This window comes from Dendrobates tinctorius, unplaced genomic scaffold, assembly GCF_039654945.1.
Source record: "Dendrobates tinctorius isolate UK_male_01 unplaced genomic scaffold, ASM3965494v1 ptg000216l, whole genome shotgun sequence".
In the NCBI taxonomy this organism is placed as follows: Eukaryota; Metazoa; Chordata; class Amphibia; order Anura; family Dendrobatidae; genus Dendrobates; species Dendrobates tinctorius.
This window is the reverse complement of record NW_027361883.1, coordinates 4,751,711-4,777,108: the sequence shown is the minus strand read 5'-3', so window position 1 is coordinate 4,777,108 and position 25,398 is coordinate 4,751,711. Positions and strand designations below refer to the sequence as shown.

The 25,398-nt window shown below is 45.9% G+C and overlaps 1 protein-coding gene across 1 annotated transcript in view; it reads right to left on the bottom strand.

Moving 5' to 3' along the window:
- Nucleotides 1–252: 252 nt before the first annotated feature.
- Nucleotides 253–25,398, bottom strand: part of ATP6V1B1 (ATPase H+ transporting V1 subunit B1) — a 128,295-nt gene continuing 103,149 nt past the window's right edge. The window contains exons 11-14 of the mRNA XM_073555084.1: nt 7,437–7,519; nt 7,052–7,156; nt 2,092–2,221; nt 253–1,425 (exon numbers count right to left, since the gene is read on the bottom strand). Of these exons, the coding sequence (XP_073411185.1) occupies nt 1,283–1,425; nt 2,092–2,221; nt 7,052–7,156; nt 7,437–7,519 (461 nt within the window). The 3' untranslated portion in view covers nt 253–1,282. The remainder of the gene's footprint in view (nt 1,426–2,091; nt 2,222–7,051; nt 7,157–7,436; nt 7,520–25,398) is intronic.

The window sequence follows — 25,398 nt, the reverse complement described above, 5'->3', positions numbered from 1 at the left end:
TCTGACTACAGCTCACATTGCTGGAGAATCACGCCAGAGCGTCTGGTGATAGGTATGTTAGGTGTATGGACGTGTCACGCTCAGCGGGGGATAAAAAGATGAGGTGTGGGGTGCTGCTTGTTGGAGCTGTTATGGTGCGAGCCCTTAAGGTGCTTCTCACTAAATTAGAATCCAATCAAACAGTCAAGTTACCAGAGTTCTTCAATACAAAGAGCGACTCTCCCCTATTCTATAGAGTCATTACACACTGAGTGATCTATGTCACGGGTTTATTTCTGATAATGTTGATGATTAAGGCTCCCAGCCAATGAAAACCCAAAAGTCATTATCTCAGTAAATTAGCATAATTAACAATAAACACCTGTAAAGGCTCCTAAGCGTTTATAAAGGTCCTTAGTCTGTTTCAGTAGCTCCACAATCATGGGGAAGACTGCTGACCTGACATGTCCAGAAGGCAGTCACTGATACACTCCACAATCATGGGGAAGACTGCTGACCTGACAAATGTCCAGAAGGCAGTCACTGACACACTCCACAATCATGGGGAAGACTGCTGACCTGACAGTTGTTCAGAAGGCAGTCACTGATACACTCAACAATCATGGGGAAGACTGCTGACCTGAAAGATGTCCAGAAGGTAGTCACTGACACACTCCACAATCATGGGGAAGACTACTGACCTGACAGATGTCCAGAAGGCAGTCACTGACACACTCCACAATCATGGGGAAGACTGCTGACCTGACAGATGTTCAGAAGGCAGTCACTGATACACTTCACAATCATGGGGAAGACTGCTGACCTGACATGTCCAGAAGGCAGTCACTGACACACTCCACAATCATGGGGAAGACTGCTGACCTGACAGATGTCCAGAAGGCAGTCACTGACACACTCCACAAGGAGGGGAAGCCACAAAAGGTCATTGCTAAAGAATGACATGCTTGGCCTCCATGGCACCGGTGGAGCGCTGGACTCAGCTTTCTCCAGCAGAACCATTGACAATGAGCGGAGGCCGAGCATGCGCATCTCCGGTCCGTTCAGGACCAGTCTGCTGAGCTACGTCCTCCAGGATCTCGGGATCAATGAGGGTCTCGGTGATCCAGCCCCCAGTTAGTGGATAAGGGGTAACTTTATTTTTCGGGTATAAACATTGTGAATATCTTCCTGAACAGTCATTTCTTGGCCAAAACTTTTCTTCTTTTTTCCGAGTCAGTGAGCGGATGATCGGGGGTCTCGGGGTCCTCTCGTCAAACGCTCATTTGGTTTTGACCACAGCGGCTTACGCTTGGGGTCTGGATTCTCGTGGGTAAAACTCAGCCAACATGGACTCAGGGATCCGTTTTAGCAGCTCCTTGGGGAAGATGCGCAGCAGCTGCCATCCGATATCCAAGGACTCGAAGATGGATCTGTTCTCGTAGGCTCCTAGACAAGAAGATCACCAGCAGTTAGGAAAGTCGGCCGCCAAGAATCATCTGTGTGGTTGGGATTCATTTTAAAATTTTGACTATTAAAGGCTCCTTGGTTTTACACACATTGCAACTGCAGAGTGAGTTAACTGAGAGTCAGTCAGTGAGCTCAAGTGAAGTGTGAGCCCATTTTAGATGGTTTGTGGCCACATGAAGGTTGAGCCAAACTTTGTGGCAATAAGTCAGTGTAGAGGACTGATGAAAGCATTCTCCAGTTACGATGAGCTCACTGATAGTTTCGTAGTTTACTCGCGCTGCTGCCTGCAATGTACAGGGAAACGAAAAGCCTGTAAACGCCAAACCGTGCAAAGATCTTTATGAAACGTCATTGCAAAAATGATTTTAAGCCCCAAAAAAAGAAAAAAAAAGAAGAATTATATCCTCAAAGGCGTCCATACTGTATACAGGTCCTCAATGAAGCAAAAGGTGTCCCAGCGCACAAGGAATGAGGATCTGAATATTGAGGATCAGGCGCCTGTCGTGACCGCAGCGTCGATGCGCATGATTCAGGATTAATCAAGGGTGAAGGATCTGATGGGATCTGCTGGGATCTGCTGTTCCTCTGATGACCCTCATACATCCAGAGGAGATCACTAGTCCCAGTGGCGAGGACGATTCTTACCCTGAGCAATAAACTGTCTCTCGAACTTCTGCAGGAACTCCAGATACAAGAGATCATCGGACGACAGCGCTTCTTCTCCAACCACAGCCTTCATGGCCTGGACATCCTTCCCAATGGCGTAACAGGCGTACTGTGGACCAACGACAACACCAGGAACAAAGTAGTGTCATATACTGACTATAACACCGCCCACCAGATATTATACACTGGCTATAACACTGACCACCAGGGATCATATACTGACTATAACACCGCCCACCAGACATTATACACTGGCTATAACACTAACCACCAGGGATCATACACTGACTATAACACTGACCACCAGGGATTATATACTGACTATAACACTGACCACCAGGGATTATACACTGACTATAACACTGACCATCGGGGATTATCTACTGACTATAACCCTGACCACCAGGGATCATATACTGACTATGACACTGACCACCAGGGATTATATATTGACTATAAAACTGACCACCAGGGATTACATACTAACTATTACACTGACCATGGGGGATTATATACTGACTATAACACTGACCACCAGGGATTTTATACTGACTATAACACTGACCACCAGGCATTATACACTGACTATAACACTGACCACCAGGGATTATACACTGACTATAACACTGACCACCGGGGATTATCTACTGACTATAACCCTGACCACCAGGGATCATATACTGACTATGACACTGACCACCAGGGATTATATACTGACTATAAAACTGACCACCAGGGATTACATACTAACTATTACACTGACCATGGGGGATTATATACTGACTATAACACTGACCACCAGGGATTTTATACTGACTATAACACTGACCACCAGGGAGTATATACTGACCACCAGGGATTATATACTGACTATAACACTGACCACCAGGGATCATATACTGACTATAACACCGCCCACCAGGGATTACATACTAACTATTACACTGACCATGAGGGATTATACACTGACTATAACACTGGCCACCAGGGATTATATACTGACTATAAAACTGACCACCAGGGATTACATACTAACTATTACACTGACCATGAGGGATTATACACTGACTATAACACTGGCCACCAGGGATTATATACTGACTATAACACTGACCACCAGGGATTACATACTAACTATTACACTGACCATGAGGGATTATACACTGACTATAACACTGGCCACCAGGGATTATATACTGACTATAAAACTGACCACCAGGGATTACATACTAACTATTACACTGACCATGAGGGATTATACACTGACTATAACACTGTCCACCAGGGATTATATACTGACTATAAAACTGACCACCAGGGATTACATACTAACTATTACACTGACCATGAGGGATTATACACTGACTGTAACACTGGCCACCAGGGATTATATACTGACTATAACACTGACCACCAGGGATTATATACTGACTATAACACCGCCCACCAGGGATCATATACTGGCTATAACACTGACCACCAGAGATCATATACTGACTATAACACTGACCACCAGGGATCATATACTGACTATAACACAGACCATCAGAGATTATACACAGACTATCACATTGACAACCAGGGATCATATACTGACTATAACACTAACCACCAGGGATCAAATCCTGACTATAACACTGACCACCAGGGATTATAGTCTGACTATAACACTGACAACCAGGGATTATACACAGACTATAACACTGACCACCATGGATAATATACTGAATATAACACTGACCACCAGGGACCATATACTGACTATAACACTGAGCACCAGAGAGTATACACTGATTATAACACTAACCACCAGGGATTATATACTGACTATAACACTGACCACCAGGTATCATATACTGACTATGACACTAACCAACAGGGATTATATACTAACTATAACACGGACCACCAGGGATTATATACTGACTATAACATTAACCACTAGGGATTATATACTGACTGTATTACTGACCACCAGGGATTATATACTGACTGTAACACTGACCACCAGGGATCATATACTGACTATAACACTGACCAGCAGGGATTATATACTAATTATAAGACTGACCACCAGAGATTATATACTGACTATAACACTGACCATGAGGGATTATACACTGACTATAACACTGGCCACCAGGGATTATATACTGACTATAACACCGCCCACCAGGGATCATATACTGGCTATAACACTGACCACCAGAGATCATATACTGACTATAACACTGACCAGCAGGGATCATATACTGACTATAACACTGACCACCAGAGATTATACACTGACTATCACATTGACAACCAGGGATCATATACTGACTATAACACTGACCACCAGGGATTATAGTCTGACTATAACACTGACCACCAGGTATTATATACTGACTATAACACTGACCACCAGGGATTAAATACTGACTATAACACTGACCACCAGGGATTAAATACTGACTATAACACTGACCACCAGGGATCTTATACTGACTATGACACAGACAACCAGAGATTATATACTGACTGTAATACTAACCACCTGGGATTATATTCTGACTGTAACACTGACCACCAGGGATCATATACTAACTATAACACTGACCACCAGAAATTAAATACTGACTATAACACAGACCATCAGGGATTATATACTGACTATAACACTGACGACCAGGGATTATATACTGACTGTAACATTGACTACCAGGGATCATATACTGACTATAACACTGACGACCAGAAATTATATACTGTGTTGTGAGCTCATTTTCGGGTTTGCCTCTGGCTTCTGGTGAGGGTTATGGAGCTGGCTGTGCTGAGAGAGGAGTAATGAGTTCTCTATCTGGACTCCCTCTGTTGGTGAAGGGAGGTAATGATGCTGATCTAAATTGCAGAGACCGGTCACCTGAGGAAGAGGACTGCGATTGGACATCAGGAGTTTCTGATTGGATTTAAGGCAGCCGACTCCCTAGTTTCTTGCTGGTGATTTTTCCTGACTGTGGCTCCTGGTTTCCAGTTTGGTTCCTGCCTTCCTAAAGCTAAGTTTTCCCTGCTATTGTTCATATGAGTTTTTGTCTGGTTTACTTAGTTTTTGTGTTCAGCCAGCCCTGGCTGGGACTGGGATGAATCCCCATTTTGTCTCTGATCAGTTCATCTCTTTTGCTCTGTCTTCAGAATATACCTGAGTGCTGATATAGGGAATTGAAGTCTAGCGACTTCAGGGCCTTTTTCTATTAGACGTGTTGGACATTCTTTTTGGCAGGGTTTTTTGCGTGATTGCAGACAGCAGCTTTTCTTTCCTGTCCTTTCTAGTTAGTGAGGGCCCCATCGTTTGCTCAGCCTATCTTTCTATCTGTGTCTGTGTTTTCATCTTTTTTTACCGACAATACATGTTGGGGGCTGTCTATTCCTCTGGGGTCTGCTCTGTGGCAGTTTAGATTTTCCCTTTCTTTCTTTAGGCTTATTTTGTTCTCCGGCCGAGACGAGGCATCTAGGATCACCATAGGCACGCTCCACGGCTACTGCTAGTTGTTGTGGATAGGATCAAGGGTCTGCAATCCGCTAGTTACCAACCTCTCCGGTTTTCTGGGCTTAGCTTGCTTTTTGTTATTTCCTCCTTGGTGACTCATTCATAACAATACTGACTATAACACAGACCACCAGGGATCATATGCTGACTATAACACAGACCACCAGGGATCATATGCTGACTATAACACTGACCACCAGGGATTATATACTGACTGTAATACTGACCACCAGGGATTATATACTGACTGTAACACTGACCACCAGGGATCATATACTGACTGTAACACTGACCACCAGGGATCATATACTGACTGTAACACTGACCACCAGAAATTATATACTGACCTTAACACAGACCACCAGGGATCATATACTGACTGTAATACTGACCACCAGGGATTATATACTGACTGTAATACTGACCACCAGGGATTATATACTGACTATAACACTGACCACCAGGGATTATATACTGACTATAACACTGACCACCAGGGATCATATACTGACTACAACACTGACCACCAGGGATCATTTACTGACTATAACACTGACCACCAGAGACTATATACTGACTATAACACTGACCACCAGGGATTCTATACTGACTATAACCCTAACCACCAGGGATCATATGCTAACTATAACACTGACCACCAGGGATTATATACTGACTATAACACTGACCACCTGGGATTATATACTGACTATAACACTGACCACCAGGGATTACATACTAACTATTACACTGACCACCAGGGATTATATGCTAACTATTACACTGACCACCAGGGATCATATACTGACTATAACACTGACCACCAGGGATTTTATACTGACTGTAACACTGACCACCAGGGATCATTAACTGACTATAACACTGACCACCAGGGATTATATACTGACTATAACACTGACCACCAGGGATTTTATACTGACTGTAACACTGACCACCAGGGATCATTAACTGACTATAACACTGACCACCAGGGATTTTATACTGACTGTAACACTGACCACCAGGGATCATATACTGACTATAACACTGACCACCAGGGATTATATAATGACTATAACACTGACCACCAGGGATTTTATACTAACTATAACACTGACCACCAGGGATTATATACTGACTATAACACTGACCACCAGGGATTTTATACTAACTATAACACTGACCACCAGGGATTATATACTGACTATAACACTGACCACCAGGGATTATATACTGACTATATCACTGACCACCAGGGACTATATACTGACTATAACACTGACCACCAGGGATTATATACTGACTATAACACTGACCACCAGGGATTTTATACTGACTATAACACTGACCACCCGGGATTATATACTGACTGTAACTCTGACCACCAGGGATTACACACACAAACATACTCACCAGCTGGTTGGACACATCCCCGTGGTCTTTTCTGGTCATGCCTTCCCCAATAGCAGATTTCATGAGACGGGACAGAGATGGCAGCACGTTGATCGGAGGGTAGATCTGCAAAGTATTTATGACTTTATGACCTTCAGTGCTAGGTTTTAATCATGATGTAACGATAAAATTATCTAATTCCCAATTTACACCTAGCAACACATGTATAGATACAGCTATGGATTTACATAGGACTGCAGATGAACCCAATTCTGCTATCTTTGCTCTAATCTTTACCCCACAGCATAAAACAAACAGTTCCATGACAAACTAAGTTTGACTCCATCTGTACATCATTATGGTGGGCAAAGAAATGAGGACGAAGTCAAGGCGAGACGCCTCTCACCTGCCTGTTGTGCAGTTGTCTGTCCACGTAGATCTGCCCTTCAGTGATGAAGCCAGTCAAATCAGGGATGGGGTGAGTAATATCTGGAAGATAAGAGAATAAGTGACCTCATCAGAGAGCAGTGATGTCACATCAGGACATTCTCAGAGAGCAGTGATGTCACATCAGGACATTCTCAGAGAGCAGTGATGTCACATCAGGACATTCTCAGAGAGCAGTGATGTCACATCAGGACATTCTCAGAGAGCAGTGATGTCACATCAGGTCATTCTCAGAGAGCAGTGATGTCACATCAGGTCATTCTCAGAGAACAGTGATGTCACATCAGGTCATTCTCAGAGAACAGTGATGTCACATCAGGACATTCTCAGAGAGCAGTGATGTCACATCAGGACATTCTCAGAGAGCAGTGATGTCACATCAGGACATTCTCAGAGAGCAGTGATGTCACATCAGGACATTCTCAGAGAGCAGTGATGTCACATCAGGTCATTCTCAGAGAGCAGTGATGTCACATCAGGTCATTCTCAGAGAACAGTGATGTCACATCAGGTCATTCTCAGAGAACAGTGATGTCACATCAGGACATTCTCAGAGAGCAGTGATGTCACATCAGGTCATTCTCAGAGAGCAGTGATGTCACATCAGGTCATTCTCAGAGAACAGTGATGTCACATCAGGACATTCTCAGAGAGCAGTGATGTCACATCAGGTCATTCTCAGAGAGCAGTGATGTCACATCAGGACATTCTCAGAGAGCAGTGATGTCACATCAGGACATTCTCAGAGAGCAGTGATGTCACATCAGGACATTCTCAGAGAGCAGTGATGTCACATCAGGACATTCTCAGAGAGCAGTGATGTCACATCAGGTCATTCTCAGAGAGCAGTGATGTCACATCAGGACATTCTCAGAGAGCAGTGATGTCACATCAGGTCATTCTCAGAGAGCAGTGATGTCACATCAGGTCATTCTCAGAGAGCAGTGATGTCACATCAGGTCATTCTCAGAGAGCAGTGATGTCACATCAGGTCATTCTCAGAGAGCAGTGATGTCACATCAGGACATTCTCAGAGAGCAGTGATGTCACATCAGGACATTCTCAGAGAGCAGTGATGTCACATCAGGTCATTCTCAGAGAGCAGTGATGTCACATCAGGACATTCTCAGAGAGCAGTGATGTCACATCAGGACATTCTCAGAGAGCAGTGATGTCACATCAGGTCATTCTCAGAGAGCAGTGATGTCACATCAGGACATTCTCAGAGAGCAGTGATGTCACATCAGGACATTCTCAGAGAGCAGTGATGTCACATCAGGACATTCTCAGAGAGCAGTGATGTCACATCAGGACATTCTCAGAGAGCAGTGATGTCACATCAGGTCATTCTCAGAGAGCAGTGATGTCACATCAGGACATTCTCAGGGAGCAGTGATGTCACATCAGGACATTCTCAGAGAGCAGTGATGTCACATAAGGTCATTCTCAGAGAGCAGTGATGTCACATCAGGACATTCTCAGAGAGCAGTGATGTCACATCAGGTCATTCTCAGAGAGCAGTGATGTCACATCAGGACATTCTCAGGGAGCAGTGATGTCACATCAGGTCATTCTCAGAGAGCAGTGATGTCACATCAGGACATTCTCAGAGAGCAGTGATGTCACATCAGGTCATTCTCAGAGAGCAGTGATGTCACATCAGGACATTCTCAGAGAGCAGTGATGTCACATCAGGACATTCTCAGAGAGCAGTGATGTCACATCAGGACATTCTCAGAGAGCAGTGATGTCACATCAGGTCATTCTCAGAGAGCAGTGATGTCACATCAGGACATTCTCAGAGAGCAGTGATGTCACATCAGGACATTCTCAGAGAGCAGTGAAGTCACATCAGGACATTCTCAGAGAGCAGTGATGTCACATCAGGACATTCTCAGAGAGCAGTGATGTCACATCAGGACATCCTCAGAGAGCAGTGATGTCACATCAAGTCATTATCAGAGAGCAGTGATGTCACATCAGGACATTCTCAGGGAGCAGTGATGTCACATCAGGACATTCTCAGAGAGCAGTGATGTCACATCAGGACATTCTCAGAGAGCAGTGATGTCACATCAGGTCATTCTCAGAGAGCAGTGATGTCACATCAGGACATTCTCAGACAGCAGTGATGTCACATCAGGTCATTCTCAGAGAGCAGTGATGTCACATCAGGACATTCTCAGAGAGCAGTGATGTCACATCAGGACATTCTCAGAGAGCAGTGATGTCACATCAGGACATTCTCAGAGAGCAGTGATGTCACATCAGGTCATTCTCAGAGAGCAGTGATGTCACATCAGGACATTCTCAGAGAGCAGTGATGTCACATCAGGACATTCTCAGAGAGCAGTGATGTCACATCAGGACATTCTCAGAGAGCAGTGATGTCACATCAGGACATTCTCAGAGAGCAGTGATGTCACATCAGGTCATTCTCAGAGAGCAGTGATGTCACATCAGGACATTCTCAGAGAGCAGTGAAGTCACATCAGGACATTCTCAGAGAGCAGTGATGTCACATCAGGACATTCTCAGAGAGCACTGATGTCACATCAGGACATCCTCAGAGAGCAGTGATGTCACATCAGGTCATTCTCAGAGAGCAGTGATGTCACATCAGGACATTCTCAGAGAGCACTGATGTCACATCAGGACATTCTCAGAGAGCAGTGATGTCACATCAGGACAATCTCAGAGAGCAGTGATGTCACATCAGGACATTCTCAGAGAGCAGTGATGTCACATCAGGTCATTCTCAGAGAGCAGTGATGTCACATCAGGACAATCTCAGAGAGCAGTGATGTCACATCAGGACATTCTCAGAGAGCAGTGATGTCACATCAGGTCATTCTCAGAGAGCAGTGATGTCACATCAGGACATTCTCAGAGAGCAGTGATGTCACATCAGGACATTCTCAGAGAGCAGTGATGTCACATCAGGTCATTCTCAGAGAGCAGTGATGTCACATCAGGACATTCTCAGAGAGCAGTGATGTCACATCAGGACATTCTCAGAGAGCAGTGATGTCACATCAGGTCATTCTCAGAGAGCAGTGATGTCACATCAGGACATTCTCAGAGAGCAGTGATGTCACATCAGGACATTCTCAGAGAGCAGTGATGTCACATCAGGACATTCTCAGAGAGCAGTGATGTCACATAAGGACATTCTCAGAGAGCAGTGATGTCACATCAGGACATTCTCAGAGAGCAGTGATGTCACATCAGGACATTCTCAGAGAGCAGTGATGTCACATCAGGACATTCTCAGAGAGCAGTGATGTCACATCAGGACATTCTCAGAGAGCAGTGATGTCACATCAGGTCATTCTCAGAGAGCAGTGATGTCACATCAGGACATTCTCAGAGAGCAGTGATGTCACATCAGGACATTCTCAGAGAGCAGTGATGTCACATCAGGTCATTCTCAGAGAGCAGTGATGTCACATCAGGACATTCTCAGAGAGCAGTGATGTCACATCAGGACATTCTCAGAGAGCAGTGATGTCACATCAGGACATTCTCAGAGAGCAGTGATGTCACATCAGGACATTCTCAGAGAGCAGTGATGTCACATCAGGACATTCTCAGAGAGCAGTGATGTCACATCAGGACATTCTCAGAGAGCAGTGATGTCACATCAGGACATTCTCAGAGAGCAGTGATGTCACATCAGGACATTCTCAGAGAGCAGTGATGTCACATCAGGTCATTCTCAGAGAGCAGTGATGTCACATCAGGTCATTCTCAGAGAGCAGTGATGTCACATCAGGACATTCTCAGAGAGCAGTGATGTCACATCAGGTCATTCTCAGAGAGCAGTGATGTCACATCAGGACATTCTCAGAGAGCAGTGATGTCACATCAGGACATTCTCAGAGAGCAGTGACGTCACATCAGGACATTCTCCGAGAGCAGTGATGTCACATCAGGACATTCTCAGAGAGCAGTGATGTCACATCAGGTCATTCTCAGAGAGCAGTGAAGTCACATCAGGTCATTCTCAGGGAGCAGTGATGTCACATCAGTACATTCTCAGAGAGCAGTGATGTCACATCAGGACATTCTCAGGGAGCAGTGATGTCACATCAGGACATTCTCAGAGAGCAGTGATGTCACATCAGGTCATTCTCCGAGAGCAGTGATGTCACATCAGGACATTCTCAGAGAGCAGTGATGTCACATCAGGTCATTCTCCGAGAGCAGTGAAGTCACATCAGGTCATTCTCAGGGAGCAGTGATGTCACATCAGGTCATTCTCAGAGAGCAGTGATGTCACATCAGGACATTCTCAGAGAGCAGTGATGTCACATCAGGTCATTCTCAGAGAGCAGTGATGTCACATCAGGACATTCTCAGAGAGCAGTGATGTCACATCAGGTCATTCTCAGAGAGCAGTGATGTCACATCTGGTCATTCTCAGAGAGCAGTGATGTCACATCAGGACATTCTCAGGGAGGAGTGATGTCACATCAGGACATTCTCAGAGAGCACTGATGTCACATCAGGACATCCTCAGAGAGCAGTGATGTCACATCAGGTCATTCTCAGAGAGCAGTGATGTCACATCAGGACATTCTCAGAGAGCACTGATGTCACATCAGGACATTCTCAGAGAGCAGTGATGTCACATCAGGACATTCTCAGAGAGCAGTGATGTCACATCAGGACATTCTCAGAGAGCAGTGATGTCACATCAGGTCATTCTCAGAGAGCAGTGATGTCACATCAGGACAATCTCAGAGAGCAGTGATGTCACATCAGGACATTCTCAGAGAGCAGTGATGTCACATCAGGTCATTCTCAGAGAGCAGTGATGTCACATCAGGACATTCTCAGAGAGCAGTGATGTCACATCAGGACATTCTCAGAGAGCAGTGATGTCACATCAGGTCATTCTCAGAGAGCAGTGATGTCACATCAGGACATTCTCAGAGAGCAGTGATGTCACATCAGGACATTCTCAGAGAGCAGTGATGTCACATCAGGTCATTCTCAGAGAGCAGTGATGTCACATCAGGACATTCTCAGAGAGCAGTGATGTCACATCAGGACATTCTCAGAGAGCAGTGATGTCACATCAGGACATTCTCAGAGAGCAGTGATGTCACATCAGGACATTCTCAGAGAGCAGTGATGTCACATCAGGACATTCTCAGAGAGCAGTGATGTCACATCAGGACATTCTCAGAGAGCAGTGATGTCACATCAGGACATTCTCAGAGAGCAGTGATGTCACATCAGGACATTCTCAGAGAGCAGTGATGTCACATCAGGTCATTCTCAGAGAGCAGTGATGTCACATCAGGACATTCTCAGAGAGCAGTGATGTCACATCAGGACATTCTCAGAGAGCAGTGATGTCACATCAGGTCATTCTCAGAGAGCAGTGATGTCACATCAGGACATTCTCAGAGAGCAGTGATGTCACATCAGGACATTCTCAGAGAGCAGTGATGTCACATCAGGACATTCTCAGAGAGCAGTGATGTCACATCAGGACATTCTCAGAGAGCAGTGATGTCACATCAGGACATTCTCAGAGAGCAGTGATGTCACATCAGGACATTCTCAGAGAGCAGTGATGTCACATCAGGACATTCTCAGAGAGCAGTGATGTCACATCAGGACATTCTCAGAGAGCAGTGATGTCACATCAGGTCATTCTCAGAGAGCAGTGATGTCACATCAGGTCATTCTCAGAGAGCAGTGATGTCACATCAGGACATTCTCAGAGAGCAGTGATGTCACATCAGGTCATTCTCAGAGAGCAGTGATGTCACATCAGGACATTCTCAGAGAGCAGTGATGTCACATCAGGACATTCTCAGAGAGCAGTGACGTCACATCAGGACATTCTCCGAGAGCAGTGATGTCACATCAGGACATTCTCAGAGAGCAGTGATGTCACATCAGGTCATTCTCAGAGAGCAGTGAAGTCACATCAGGTCATTCTCAGGGAGCAGTGATGTCACATCAGTACATTCTCAGAGAGCAGTGATGTCACATCAGGACATTCTCAGGGAGCAGTGATGTCACATCAGGACATTCTCAGAGAGCAGTGATGTCACATCAGGTCATTCTCCGAGAGCAGTGATGTCACATCAGGACATTCTCAGAGAGCAGTGATGTCACATCAGGTCATTCTCCGAGAGCAGTGAAGTCACATCAGGTCATTCTCAGGGAGCAGTGATGTCACATCAGGTCATTCTCAGAGAGCAGTGATGTCACATCAGGACATTCTCAGAGAGCAGTGATGTCACATCAGGTCATTCTCAGAGAGCAGTGATGTCACATCAGGACATTCTCAGAGAGCAGTGATGTCACATCAGGTCATTCTCAGAGAGCAGTGATGTCACATCTGGTCATTCTCAGAGAGCAGTGATGTCACATCAGGACATTCTCAGGGAGCAGTGATGTCACATCAGGTCATTCTCAGAGAGCAGTGATGTCACATCAGGACATTCTCAGAGAGCAGTGATGTCACATCAGGACATTCTCAGGGAGCAGTGATGTCACATCAGGACATTCTCAGGGAGCAGTGATGTCACATCAGGACATTCTCAGAGAGCAGTGATGTCACATCAGGTCATTCTCAGAGAGCAGTGATGTCACATCAGGACATTCTCAGGGAGCAGTGATGTCACATCAGGACATTCTCAGGGAGCAGTGATGTCACATCTGGTCATTCTCAGAGAGCAGTGATGTCACATCAGGACATTCTCAGGGAGCAGTGATGTCACATCAGGACATTCTCAGAGAGCAGTGATGTCACATCAGGTCATTCTCAGAGAGCAGTGATGTCACATCAGGACATTCTCAGGGAGCAGTGATGTCACATCAGGTCATTCTCAGAGAGCAGTGATGTCACATCAGGACATTCTCAGAGAGCAGTGATGTCACATCAGGACATTCTCAGGGAGCAGTGATGTCACATCAGGACATTCTCAGGGAGCAGTGATGTCACATCAGGACATTCTCAGAGAGCAGTGATGTCACATCAGGTCATTCTCAGAGAGCAGTGATGTCACATCAGGTCATTCTCAGAGAGCAGTGATGTCACATCAGGACATTCTCAGGGAGCAGTGATGTCACATCAGGACATTCTCAGAGAGCAGTGATGTCACATCAGGACATTCTCAGAGAGCAGTGATGTCACATCAGGAGATTCTCAGAGAGCAGTGATGTCACATCAGGTCATTCTCAGAGAGCAGTGATGTCACATCAGGACATTCTCAGAGAGCAGTGATGTCACATCAGGACATTCTCAGAGAGCAGTGATGTCACATCAGGTCATTCTCAGAGAGCAGTGATATCACATCAGGTCATTCTCAGAGAGCAGTGATGTCACATCAGGTCATTCTCAGAGAGCAGTGATGTCACATCAGGACATTCTCAGAGAGCAGTGATGTCACATCAGGACATTCTCAGAGAGCAGTGATGTCACATCAGGACATTCTCAGAGAGCAGTGATGTCACATCAGGTCATTCTCAGAGAGCAGTGATGTCACATCTGGTCATTCTCAGAGAGCAGTGATGTCACATCAGGACATTCTCAGAGAGCAGTGATGTCACATCAGGACATTCTCAGAGAGCAGTGATGTCACATCAGGACATTCTCAGAGAGCAGTGATGTCACATCAGGTCATTCTCAGAGAGCAGTGACGTCACATCAGGACATTCTCAGAGAGCAGTGATGTCACATCAGGACATTCTCAGAGAGCAGTGATGTCACATCAGGTCATTCTCAGAGAGCAGTGATGTCACATCAGGTCATTCTCAGAGAGCAGTGATGTCACATCAGGTCATTCTCAGAGAGCAGTGATGTCACATCTGGTCATTCTCAGAGAGCAGTGATGTCACATCAGGACATTCTCAGAGAGCAGTGATGTCACATCAGGACATTCTCAGAGAGCAGTGATGTCACATCAGGTCATTCTCAGAGAGCAGTGATGTCACATCTGGTCATTCTCAGAGAGCAGTGATGTCACATCAGGACATTCTCAGAGAGCAGTGATGTCACATCAGGACATTCTCAGAGAGCAGTGATGTCACATCAGGACATTCTCAGAGAGCAGTGATGTCACATCAGGACATTCTCAGAGAGCAGTGATGTCACATCAGGTCATTCTCTGAGAGCAGTGATGTCACATCAGGACATTCTCAGAGAGCAGTGATGTCACATCAGGTCATTCTCCGAGAGCAGTGACGTCACATCAGGACATTCTCAGAGAGCAGTGACGTCACATCAGGACATTCTCAGAGAGCAGTGACGTCACATCAGGACATTCTCAGAGAGCAGTGATGTCACATCAGGACATTCTCAGAGAGCAGTGATGTCACATCAGGACATTCTCAGATAGCAGTGATGTCACAGCAGGACATTCTCAGATAGCAGTGATGTCACATCAGGTCATTCTCAGAGAGCAGTGATGTCACATCAAGTCATTCTCAGAGAGCAGTGATGTCACATCAGGACATTCTCAGAGAGCAGTGATGTCACATCAGGACATTCTCAGAGAGCAGTGATGTCACATCAGGTCATTCTCAGAGAGCAGTGATGTCACATCAGGACATTCTCAGAGAGCAGTGATGTCACAACAGGTCATTCTCAGAGAGCAGTGATGTCACATCAGGTCATTCTCAGAGAGCAGTGATGTCACATCAGGTCATTCTCAGAGAGCTGTGATGTCACATCAGGTCATTCTCAGAGAGCAGTGATGTCACATCAGGACATTCTCAGAGAGCAGTGATGTCACATCAGGACATTCTCAGAGAGCAGTGATGTCACATCAGGTCATTCTCAGAGAGCAGTGATGTCACATCAGGACATTCTCAGAGAGCAGTGATGTCACATCAGGACATTCTCAGAGAGCAGTGATGTCACATCAGGTCATTCTCAGAGAGCAGTGATGTCACATCAGGACATTCTCAGAGAGCAGTGATGTCACATCAGATCATTCTCAGAGAGCAGTGATGTCACATCAGGTCATTCTCAGAGAGCAGTGATGTCACATCAGGTCATTCTCAGAGAGCAGTGATGTCACATCAGGTCATTCTCAGAGAGCAGTGATGTCACATCAGGTCATTCTCAGAGAGCAGTGATGTCACATCAGGTCATTCTCAGAGAGCAATGATGTCACATCAGGTCATTCTCAGAGAGCAGTGACGTCACATCAGGACATTCTCAGAGAGCAGTGATGTCACATCAGGACATTCTCAGAGAGCAGTGAAGTCACATCAGGACATTCTCAGAGAGCAGTGATGTCACATCAGGACATTCTCAGAGAGCAGTGATGTCACATCAGGTCATTCTCAGAGAGCAGTGATGTCACATCAGGTCATTCTCAGAGAGCAGCGATGTCACATCAGGACATTCTCAGAGAGCAGTGATGTCACATCAGGTCATTCTCAGAGAGCAGTGATGTCACATCAGGTCATTCTCAGAGAGCAGTGACGTCACATCAGGACATTCTCAGAGAGCAGTGAAGTCACATCAGGTCATTCTCAGAGTGCAGTGATGTCACATCAGGACATTCTAAGAGAGCAGTGATGTCACATCAGGTCATTCTCCGAGAGCAGTGATGTCACATCAGGACATTCTCAGAGAGCAGTGATGTCACATCAGGTCATTCTCAGAGAGCAGTGATGTCGCATCAGGTCATTCTCAGAGAGCAGTGATGTCACATCAGGACATTCTAAGAGAGCAGTGATGTCACATCAGGACATTCTCAGAGAGCAGTGATGTCACATCAGGACATTCCTTGAGAGCAGTGATGTCACATCAGGACATTCTCAGAGAGCAGTGATGTCACAACAGGTCATTCTCAGAGAGCAGTGATGTCACATCAGGTCATTCTCAGAGAGCAGTGATGTCACATCAGGTCATTCTCAGAGAGCAGTGATGTCACATCAGGTCATTCTCAGAGAGCAGTGATGTCACATCAGGACATTCTCAGAGAGCAGTGATGTCACATCAGGACATTCTCAGAGAGCAGTGATGTCACATCAGGACATTCTCAGAGAGCAGTGATGTCACATCAGGTCATTCTCAGAGAGCAGTGATGTCACATCAGGACATTCTCAGAGAGCAGTGACGTCACATCAGGACATTCTCAGAGAGCAGTGAAGTCACATCAGGACATTCTCAGAGAGCAGTGATGTCACATCAGGACATTCTCAGAGAGCAGTGATGTCACATCAGGTCATTCTCAGAGAGCAGTGATGTCACATCAGGTCATTCTCAGAGAGCAGTGATGTCACATCAGGTCATTCTCAGAGAGCAGTGATGTCACATCAGGTCATTATCAGAGAGCAGTGACGTCACATCAGGACATTCTCAGAGAGCAGTGAAGTCACATCAGGTCATTCTCAGAGAGCAGTGATGTCACATCACGACATTCTAAGAGAGCAGTGATGTCACATCAGGTCATTCTCAGAGAGCAGTGATGTCACATCAGGACATTCTCAGAGAGCAGTGATGTCACATCAGATCATTCTCATAGAGCAGTGATGTCGCATCAGGTCATTCTCAGAGAGCAGTGATGTCACATCAGGACATTCTAAGAGAGCAGTGATGTCACATCAGGACATTCTCAGAGAGCAGTGATGTCACATCAGGACATTCCTTGAGAGCAGTGATGTCACATCAGGACATTCTCAGAGAGCAGTGATGTCACATCAGGTCATTCTCCGAGAGCAGTGATGTCACATCAGGACATTCTCAGAGAGCAGTGATGTCACATCAGGTCATTCTCAGAGAGCAGTGATGTCACATCAGGACATTCTAAGAGAGCAGAGATGTCACATCAGGTCATTCTCAGAGAGCAGTGATGTCACATCAGGACATTCTCAGAGAGCAGTGATGTCACATCAGGTCATTCTCAGAGAGCAGTGATGTCGCATCAGGTCATTCTCAGAGAGCAGTGATGTCACATCAGGACATTCTAAGAGAGCAGTGATGTCACATCAGGACATTCTCAGAGAGCAGTGATGTCACATCAGGACATTCTCAGAGAGCAGTGATGTCACATCAGGTCATTCTCAGAGAGCAGTGATGTCGCATCAGGTCATTCTCAGAGAGCAGTGATGTCGCATCAGGACATTCTAAGAGAGCAGTGATGTCACATCAGGACATTCTCAGAGAGCAGTGATGTCACATAAGGACATTCTCAGAGAGCAGTGATGTTACATCAGGACATTCATAGAGAGCAGTGATGTCACATCAGGACATTCTCAGAGAGCAGTGATGTCACATCAGGACATTCTCAGAGAGCAGTGATGTCACATCAGGTCATTCTCAGAGAGCAGTGATGTCACATCAGGTCATTCTCAGAGAGCAGTGATGTCACATCAGGACATTCTCAGAGAGCAGTGATGTCACATCAGGACATTCTCAGAGAGCAGTGATGTCACAACAGGTCATTCTCAGAGAGCAGTGATGTCACATCAGGACATTCTCAGAGAGCAGTGATGTCACAACAGGTCATTCTCAGAGAGCAGTGATGTCACATCAGGTCATTCTCAGAGAGCAGTGATGTCACATCAGGTCATTCTCAGAGAGCAGTGATGTCACATCAGGTCATTCTCAGAGAGCAGTGATGTCACATCAGGTCATTCTCAGAGAGCAGTGATGTCATATCAGGACATTCTCAGAGAGCAGTGATGTCACATCAGGTCATTCTCAGAGAGCAGTGATGTCACATCAGGACATTCTCAGAGAGCAGTGAAGTCACATCAGTTCATTCTCAGAGAGCAGTGATGTCACATCAGGACATTCTAAGAGAGCAGTGATGTCACATCAGGTCATTCTCAGAGAGCAGTGATGTCACATCAGGACATTCTCAGAGAGCAGTGATGTCGCATCAGGTCATTCTAAGAGAGCAGTGATGTCACATCAGGACATTCTCAGAGAGCAGTGATGTCACATCAGTTCATTCTCAGAGAGCAGTGATGTCACATCAGGACATTCTAAGAGAGCAGTGATGTCACATCAGGTCATTCTCAGAGAGCAGTGATGTCACATCAGGACATTCTCAGAGAGCAGTGATGTCGCATCAGGTCATTCTAAGAGAGCAGTGATGTCACATCAGGTCATTCTCAGAGAGCAGTGATGTCACATCAGGACATTCTCAGAGAGCAGTGATGTCGCATCAGGTCATTCTAAGAGAGCAGTCATGTCACATCAGGACATTCTCAGAGAGCAGTGATGTCACATCAGGACATTCTCAGAGAGCAGTGATTTTACATCAGGACATTCTCAGGGAGCAGTGATGTCACATCAGGACATTCTCAGAGAGCAGTGAAGTCACATCAGTACATTCTCAGAGAGCAGTGATTTTACATCAGGTCATTCTCAGAGAGCAGTGATGTCACATCAGGTCATTCTCAGAGAGCAGTGAAGTCACATCAGGACATTCTCAGAGAGCAGTGATGTCACATCAGGTCATTCTCAGAGAGCAGTGATGTCACATCAGGACATTCTCAGAGAGCAGTGATGTCACATCAGGTCATTCTCAGAGAGCAGTGATGTCACATCAGGACATTCTCAGAGAGCAGTGATGTCACATCAGGACATTCCCAGAGAGCAGTGATGTCACATCAGGACATTATCAGAGAGCAGTGAAGTCACATCAGGTCATTCTCAGAGAGCAGTGATGTCACATCAGGTCATTCTCAGAGAGCAGTGACGTCACATCAGGACATTCTCAGAGAGCAGTGATGTCACATCAGGACATTCTCGGAGAGCAGTGATGTCACATCAGGTCATTCTCAGAGAGCAGTGATGTCACATCAGGTCATTCTCAGAGAGCAGTGATGTCACATCAGGACATTCTCAGAGAGCAGTGAAGTCACATCAGGTCATTCTCAGAGAGCAGTGATGTCACATCAGGACATTCTCAGAGAGCAGTGATGTCACATCAGGTCATTCTCAGAGAGCAGTGATGTCACATCAGGACATTCTCAGAGAGCAGTGAAGTCACATCAGTTCATTCTCAGAGAGCAGTGATGTCACATCAGGACATTCTAAGAGAGCAGTGATGTCACATCAGGTCATTCTCAGAGAGCAGTGATGTCACATCAGGACATTCTCAGAGAGCAGTGATGTCGCATCAGGTCATTCTAAGAGAGCAGTGATGTCACATCAGGACATTCTCAGAGAGCAGTGATGTCACATCAGTTCATTCTCAGAGAGCAGTGATGTCACATCAGGACATTCTAAGAGAGCAGTGATGTCACATCAGGTCATTCTCAGAGAGCAGTGATGTCACATAAGGACATTCTCAGAGAGCAGTGATGTCGCATCAGGTCATTCTAAGAGAGCAGTGATGTCACATCAGGTCATTCTCAGAGAGCAGTGATGTCACATCAGGACATTCTCAGAGAGCAGTGATGTCGCATCAGGTCATTCTAAGAGAGCAGTGATGTCACATCAGGACATTCTCAGAGAGCAGTGATGTCACATCAGGACATTCTCAGAGAGCAGTGATTTTACATCAGGACATTCTCAGGGAGCAGTGATGTCACATCAGTACATTCTCAGAGAGCAGTGATTTTACATCAGGACATTCTCAGAGAGCAGTGAAGTCACATCAGTACATTCTCAGAGAGCAGTGATTTTACATCAGGTCATTCTCAGAGAGCAGTGATGTCACATCAGGTCATTCTCAGAGAGCAGTGAAGTCACATCAGGACATTCTCAGAGAGCAGTGATGTCACATCAGGTCATTCTCAGAGAGCAGTGATGTCACATCAGGACATTCTCAGAGAGCAGTGATGTCACATCAGGTCATTCTCAGAGAGCAGTGATGTCACATCAGGACATTCTCAGAGAGCAGTGATGTCACATCAGGACATTCCCAGAGAGCAGTGATGTCACATCAGGACATTATCAGAGAGCAGTGAAGTCACATCAGGTCATTCTCAGAGAGCAGTGATGTCACATCAGGTCATTCTCAGAGAGCAGTGACGTCACATCAGGACATTCTCAGAGAGCAGTGATGTCACATCAGGACATTCTCGGAGAGCAGTGATGTCACATCAGGTCATTCTCAGAGAGCAGTGATGTCACATCAGGTCATTCTCAGAGAGCAGTGATGTCACATCAGGACATTCTCAGAGAGCAGTGAAGTCACATCAGGACATTCTCAGAGAGCAGTGATGTCACATCAGGACATTCTCAGAGAGCAGTGAAGTCACATCAGGACATTCTCAGAGAGCAGTGATGTCACATCAGGACGTTCTCAGAGAGCAGTGAAGTCACATCAGGACATTCTCAGAGAGCAGTGATGTCACATCAGGTCATTCTCAGAGAGCAGTGATGTCACATCAGGACATTCTCAGAGAGCAGTGATGTCACATCAGGACATTCTCAGAGAGCAGTGATGTCACATCAGGACATTCTCAGAGAGCAGTGATGTCACATCAGGACATTCTCAGAGAGCAGTGATGTCACATCAGGACATTCTCAGAGAGCAGTGATGTCACATCAGGTCATTCTCAGAGAGCAGTGATGTCACATCAGGACATTCTCAGAGAGCACTGATGTCACATCAGGACATTCTCAGAGAGGAGTGATGTCACATCAGGACAATCTCAGAGAGCAGTGATGTCACATCAGTACATTCTCAGAGAGCAGTGATGTCACATCAGGTCATTCTCAGAGAGCAGTGATGTCACATCAGGACAATCTCAGAGAGCAGTGATGTCACATCAGGACATTCTCAGAGAGCAGTGATGTCACATCAGGACATTCTCAGAGAGCAGTGATGTCACATCAGGTCATTCTCAGAGAGCAGTGATGTCACATCAGGACATTCTCAGAGAGCAGTGATGTCACATCAGGACATTCTCAGAGAGCAGTGATGTCACATCAGGACATTCTCAGAGAGCAGTGATGTCACATCAGGACATTCTCAGAGAGCAGTGATGTCACATCAGGACATTCTCAGAGAGCAGTGATGTCACATCAGGACATTCTCAGAGAGCAGTGATGTCACATCAGGACATTCTCAGAGAGCAGTGATGTCACATCAGGACATTCTCAGAGAGCAGTGATGTCACATCAGGACATTCTCAGAGAGCAGTGATGTCACATCAGGTCATTCTCAGAGAGCAGTGATGTCACATCAGGACATTCTCAGAGAGCAGTGATGTCACATCAGGACATTCTCAGAGAGCAGTGATGTCACATCAGATCATTCTCAGAGAGCTGTGATGTCACATCAGGACATTCTAGGAGAGCAGTGATGTCACATCAGGACATTCTCAGAGAGCAGTGATGTCACATCAGGACATTCTCAGAGAGCAGTGATGTCACATCAGGACATTCTCAGAGAGCAGTGATGTCACATCAGGACATTCTCAGAGAGCAGTGATGTCACATCAGGACATTCTCAGAGAGCAGTGATGTCACATCAGGACATTCTCAGAGAGCAGTGATGTCACATCAGGACATTCTCAGAGAGCAGTGATGTCACATCAGGTCATTCTCAGAGAGCAGTGATGTCACATCAGGACATTCTCAGAGAGCAGTGATGTCACATCAGGTCATTCTCAGAGAGCAGTGATGTCACATCAGGACATTCTCAGAGAGCAGTGACGTCACATCAGGACATTCTCAGAGAGCAGTGACGTCACATCAGGACATTCTCCGAGAGCAGTGATGTCACATCAGGACATTCTCAGAGAGCAGTGATGTCACATCAGGTCATTCTCAGGGAGCAGTGATGTCACATCAGGACATTCTCAGAGAGCAGTGATGTCACATCAGGACATTCTCAGGGAGCAGTGATGTCACATCAGGACATTCTCAGAGAGCAGTGATGTCACATCAGGTCATTCTCCGAGAGCAGTGATGTCACATCAGGACATTCTCAGAGAGCAGTGATGTCACATCAGGTCATTCTCCGAGAGCAGTGATGTCACATCAGGTCATTCTCAGAGAGCAGTGATGTCACATCAGGACATTCTCAGAGAGCAGTGATGTCACATCAGGTCATTCTCAGAGAGCAGTGATGTCACATCTGGTCATTCTCAGAGAGCAGTGATGTCACATCAGGACATTCTCAGGGAGCAGTGATGTCACATCAGGTCATTCTCAGAGAGCAGTGATGTCACATCAGGTCATTCTCAGAGAGCAGTGATGTCACATCAGGACATTCTCAGAGAGCAGTGATGTCACATCTGGACATTCTCAGGGAGCAGTGATGTCACATCAGGTCATTCTCAGAGAGCAGTGATGTCACATCAGGTCATTCTCAGAGAGCAGTGATGTCACATCAGGACATTCTCAGAGAGCAGTGATGTCACATCAGGACATTCTCAGGGAGCAGTGATGTCACATCAGGACATTCTCAGGGAGCAGTGATGTCACATCAGGTCATTCTCAGAGAGCAGTGATGTCACATCAGGTCATTCTCAGAGAGCAGTGATGTCACATCAGGACATTCTCAGGGAGCAGTGATGTCACATCAGGACATTCTCAGGGAGCATTGATGTCACATCTGGTCATTCTCAGAGAGCAGTGATGTCACATCAGGACATTCTCAGAGAGCAGTGATGTCACATCAGGACATTCTCAGAGAGCAGTGATGTCACATCAGGACATTCTCAGAGAGCAGTGATGTCACATCAGGACATTCTCAGAGAGCAGTGATGTCACATCAGGTCATTCTCTGAGAGCAGTGATGTCACATCAGGACATTCTCAGAGAGCAGTGATGTCACATCAGGTCATTCTCCGAGAGCAGTGACGTCACATCAGGACATTCTCAGAGAGCAGTGACGTCACATCAGGACATTCTCAGAGAGCAGTGACGTCACATCAGGACATTCTCAGAGAGCAGTGATGTCACATCAGGACATTCTCAGAGAGCAGTGATGTCACATCAGGACATTCTCAGAGAGCAGTGATGTCACATCAGGTCATTCTCAGAGAGCAGTGATGTCACATCAGGTCATTCTCAGAGAGCAGTGATGTCACAACAGGACATTCTCAGAGAGCAGTGATGTCACATCAGGACATTCTTAGAGAGCAGTGATGTCACATCAGGTCATTCTCAGAGAGCAGTGATGTCACATCAGGACATTCTCAGAGAGCAGTGATGTCACAACAGGTCATTCTCAGAGAGCAGTGATGTCACATCAGGTCATTCTCAGAGAGCAGTGATGTCACATCAGGTCATTCTCAGAGAGCAGTGATGTCACATCAGGTCATTCTCAGAGAGCAGTGATGTCACATCAGGACATTCTCAGAGAGCATAGATGTCACATCAGGACATTCTCAGAGAGCAGTGATGTCACATCAGGTCATTCTCAGAGAGCAGTGATGTCACATCAGGACATTCTCAGAGAGCAGTGATGTCACATCAGGACATTCTCAGAGAGCAGTGATGTCACATCAGGTCATTCTCAGAGAGCAGTGATGTCACATCAGGACATTCTCAGAGAGCAGTGATGTCACATCAGGTCATTCTCAAAGAGCAGTGATGTCACATCAGGTCATTCTCAGAGAGCAGTGATGTCACATCAGGTCATTCTCAGAGAGCAGTGATGTCACATCAGGTCATTCTCAGAGAGCAGTGATGTCACATCAGGTCATTCTCAGAGAGCAGTGATGTCACATCAGGTCATTCTCAGAGAGCAGTGACCTCACATCAGGACATTCTCAGAGAGCAGTGAAGTCACATCAGGACATTCTCAGAGAGCAGTGATGTCACATCAGGACATTCTCAGAGAGCAGTGAAGTCACATCAGGACATTCTCAGAGAGCAGTGATGTCACATCAGGACATTCTCAGAGAGCAGTGATGTCACATCAGGTCATTCTCAGAGAGCAGTGATGTCACATCAGGTCATTCTCAGAGAGCAGTGATGTCACATCAGGTCATTCTCAGAGAGCAGTGATGTCACATCAGGT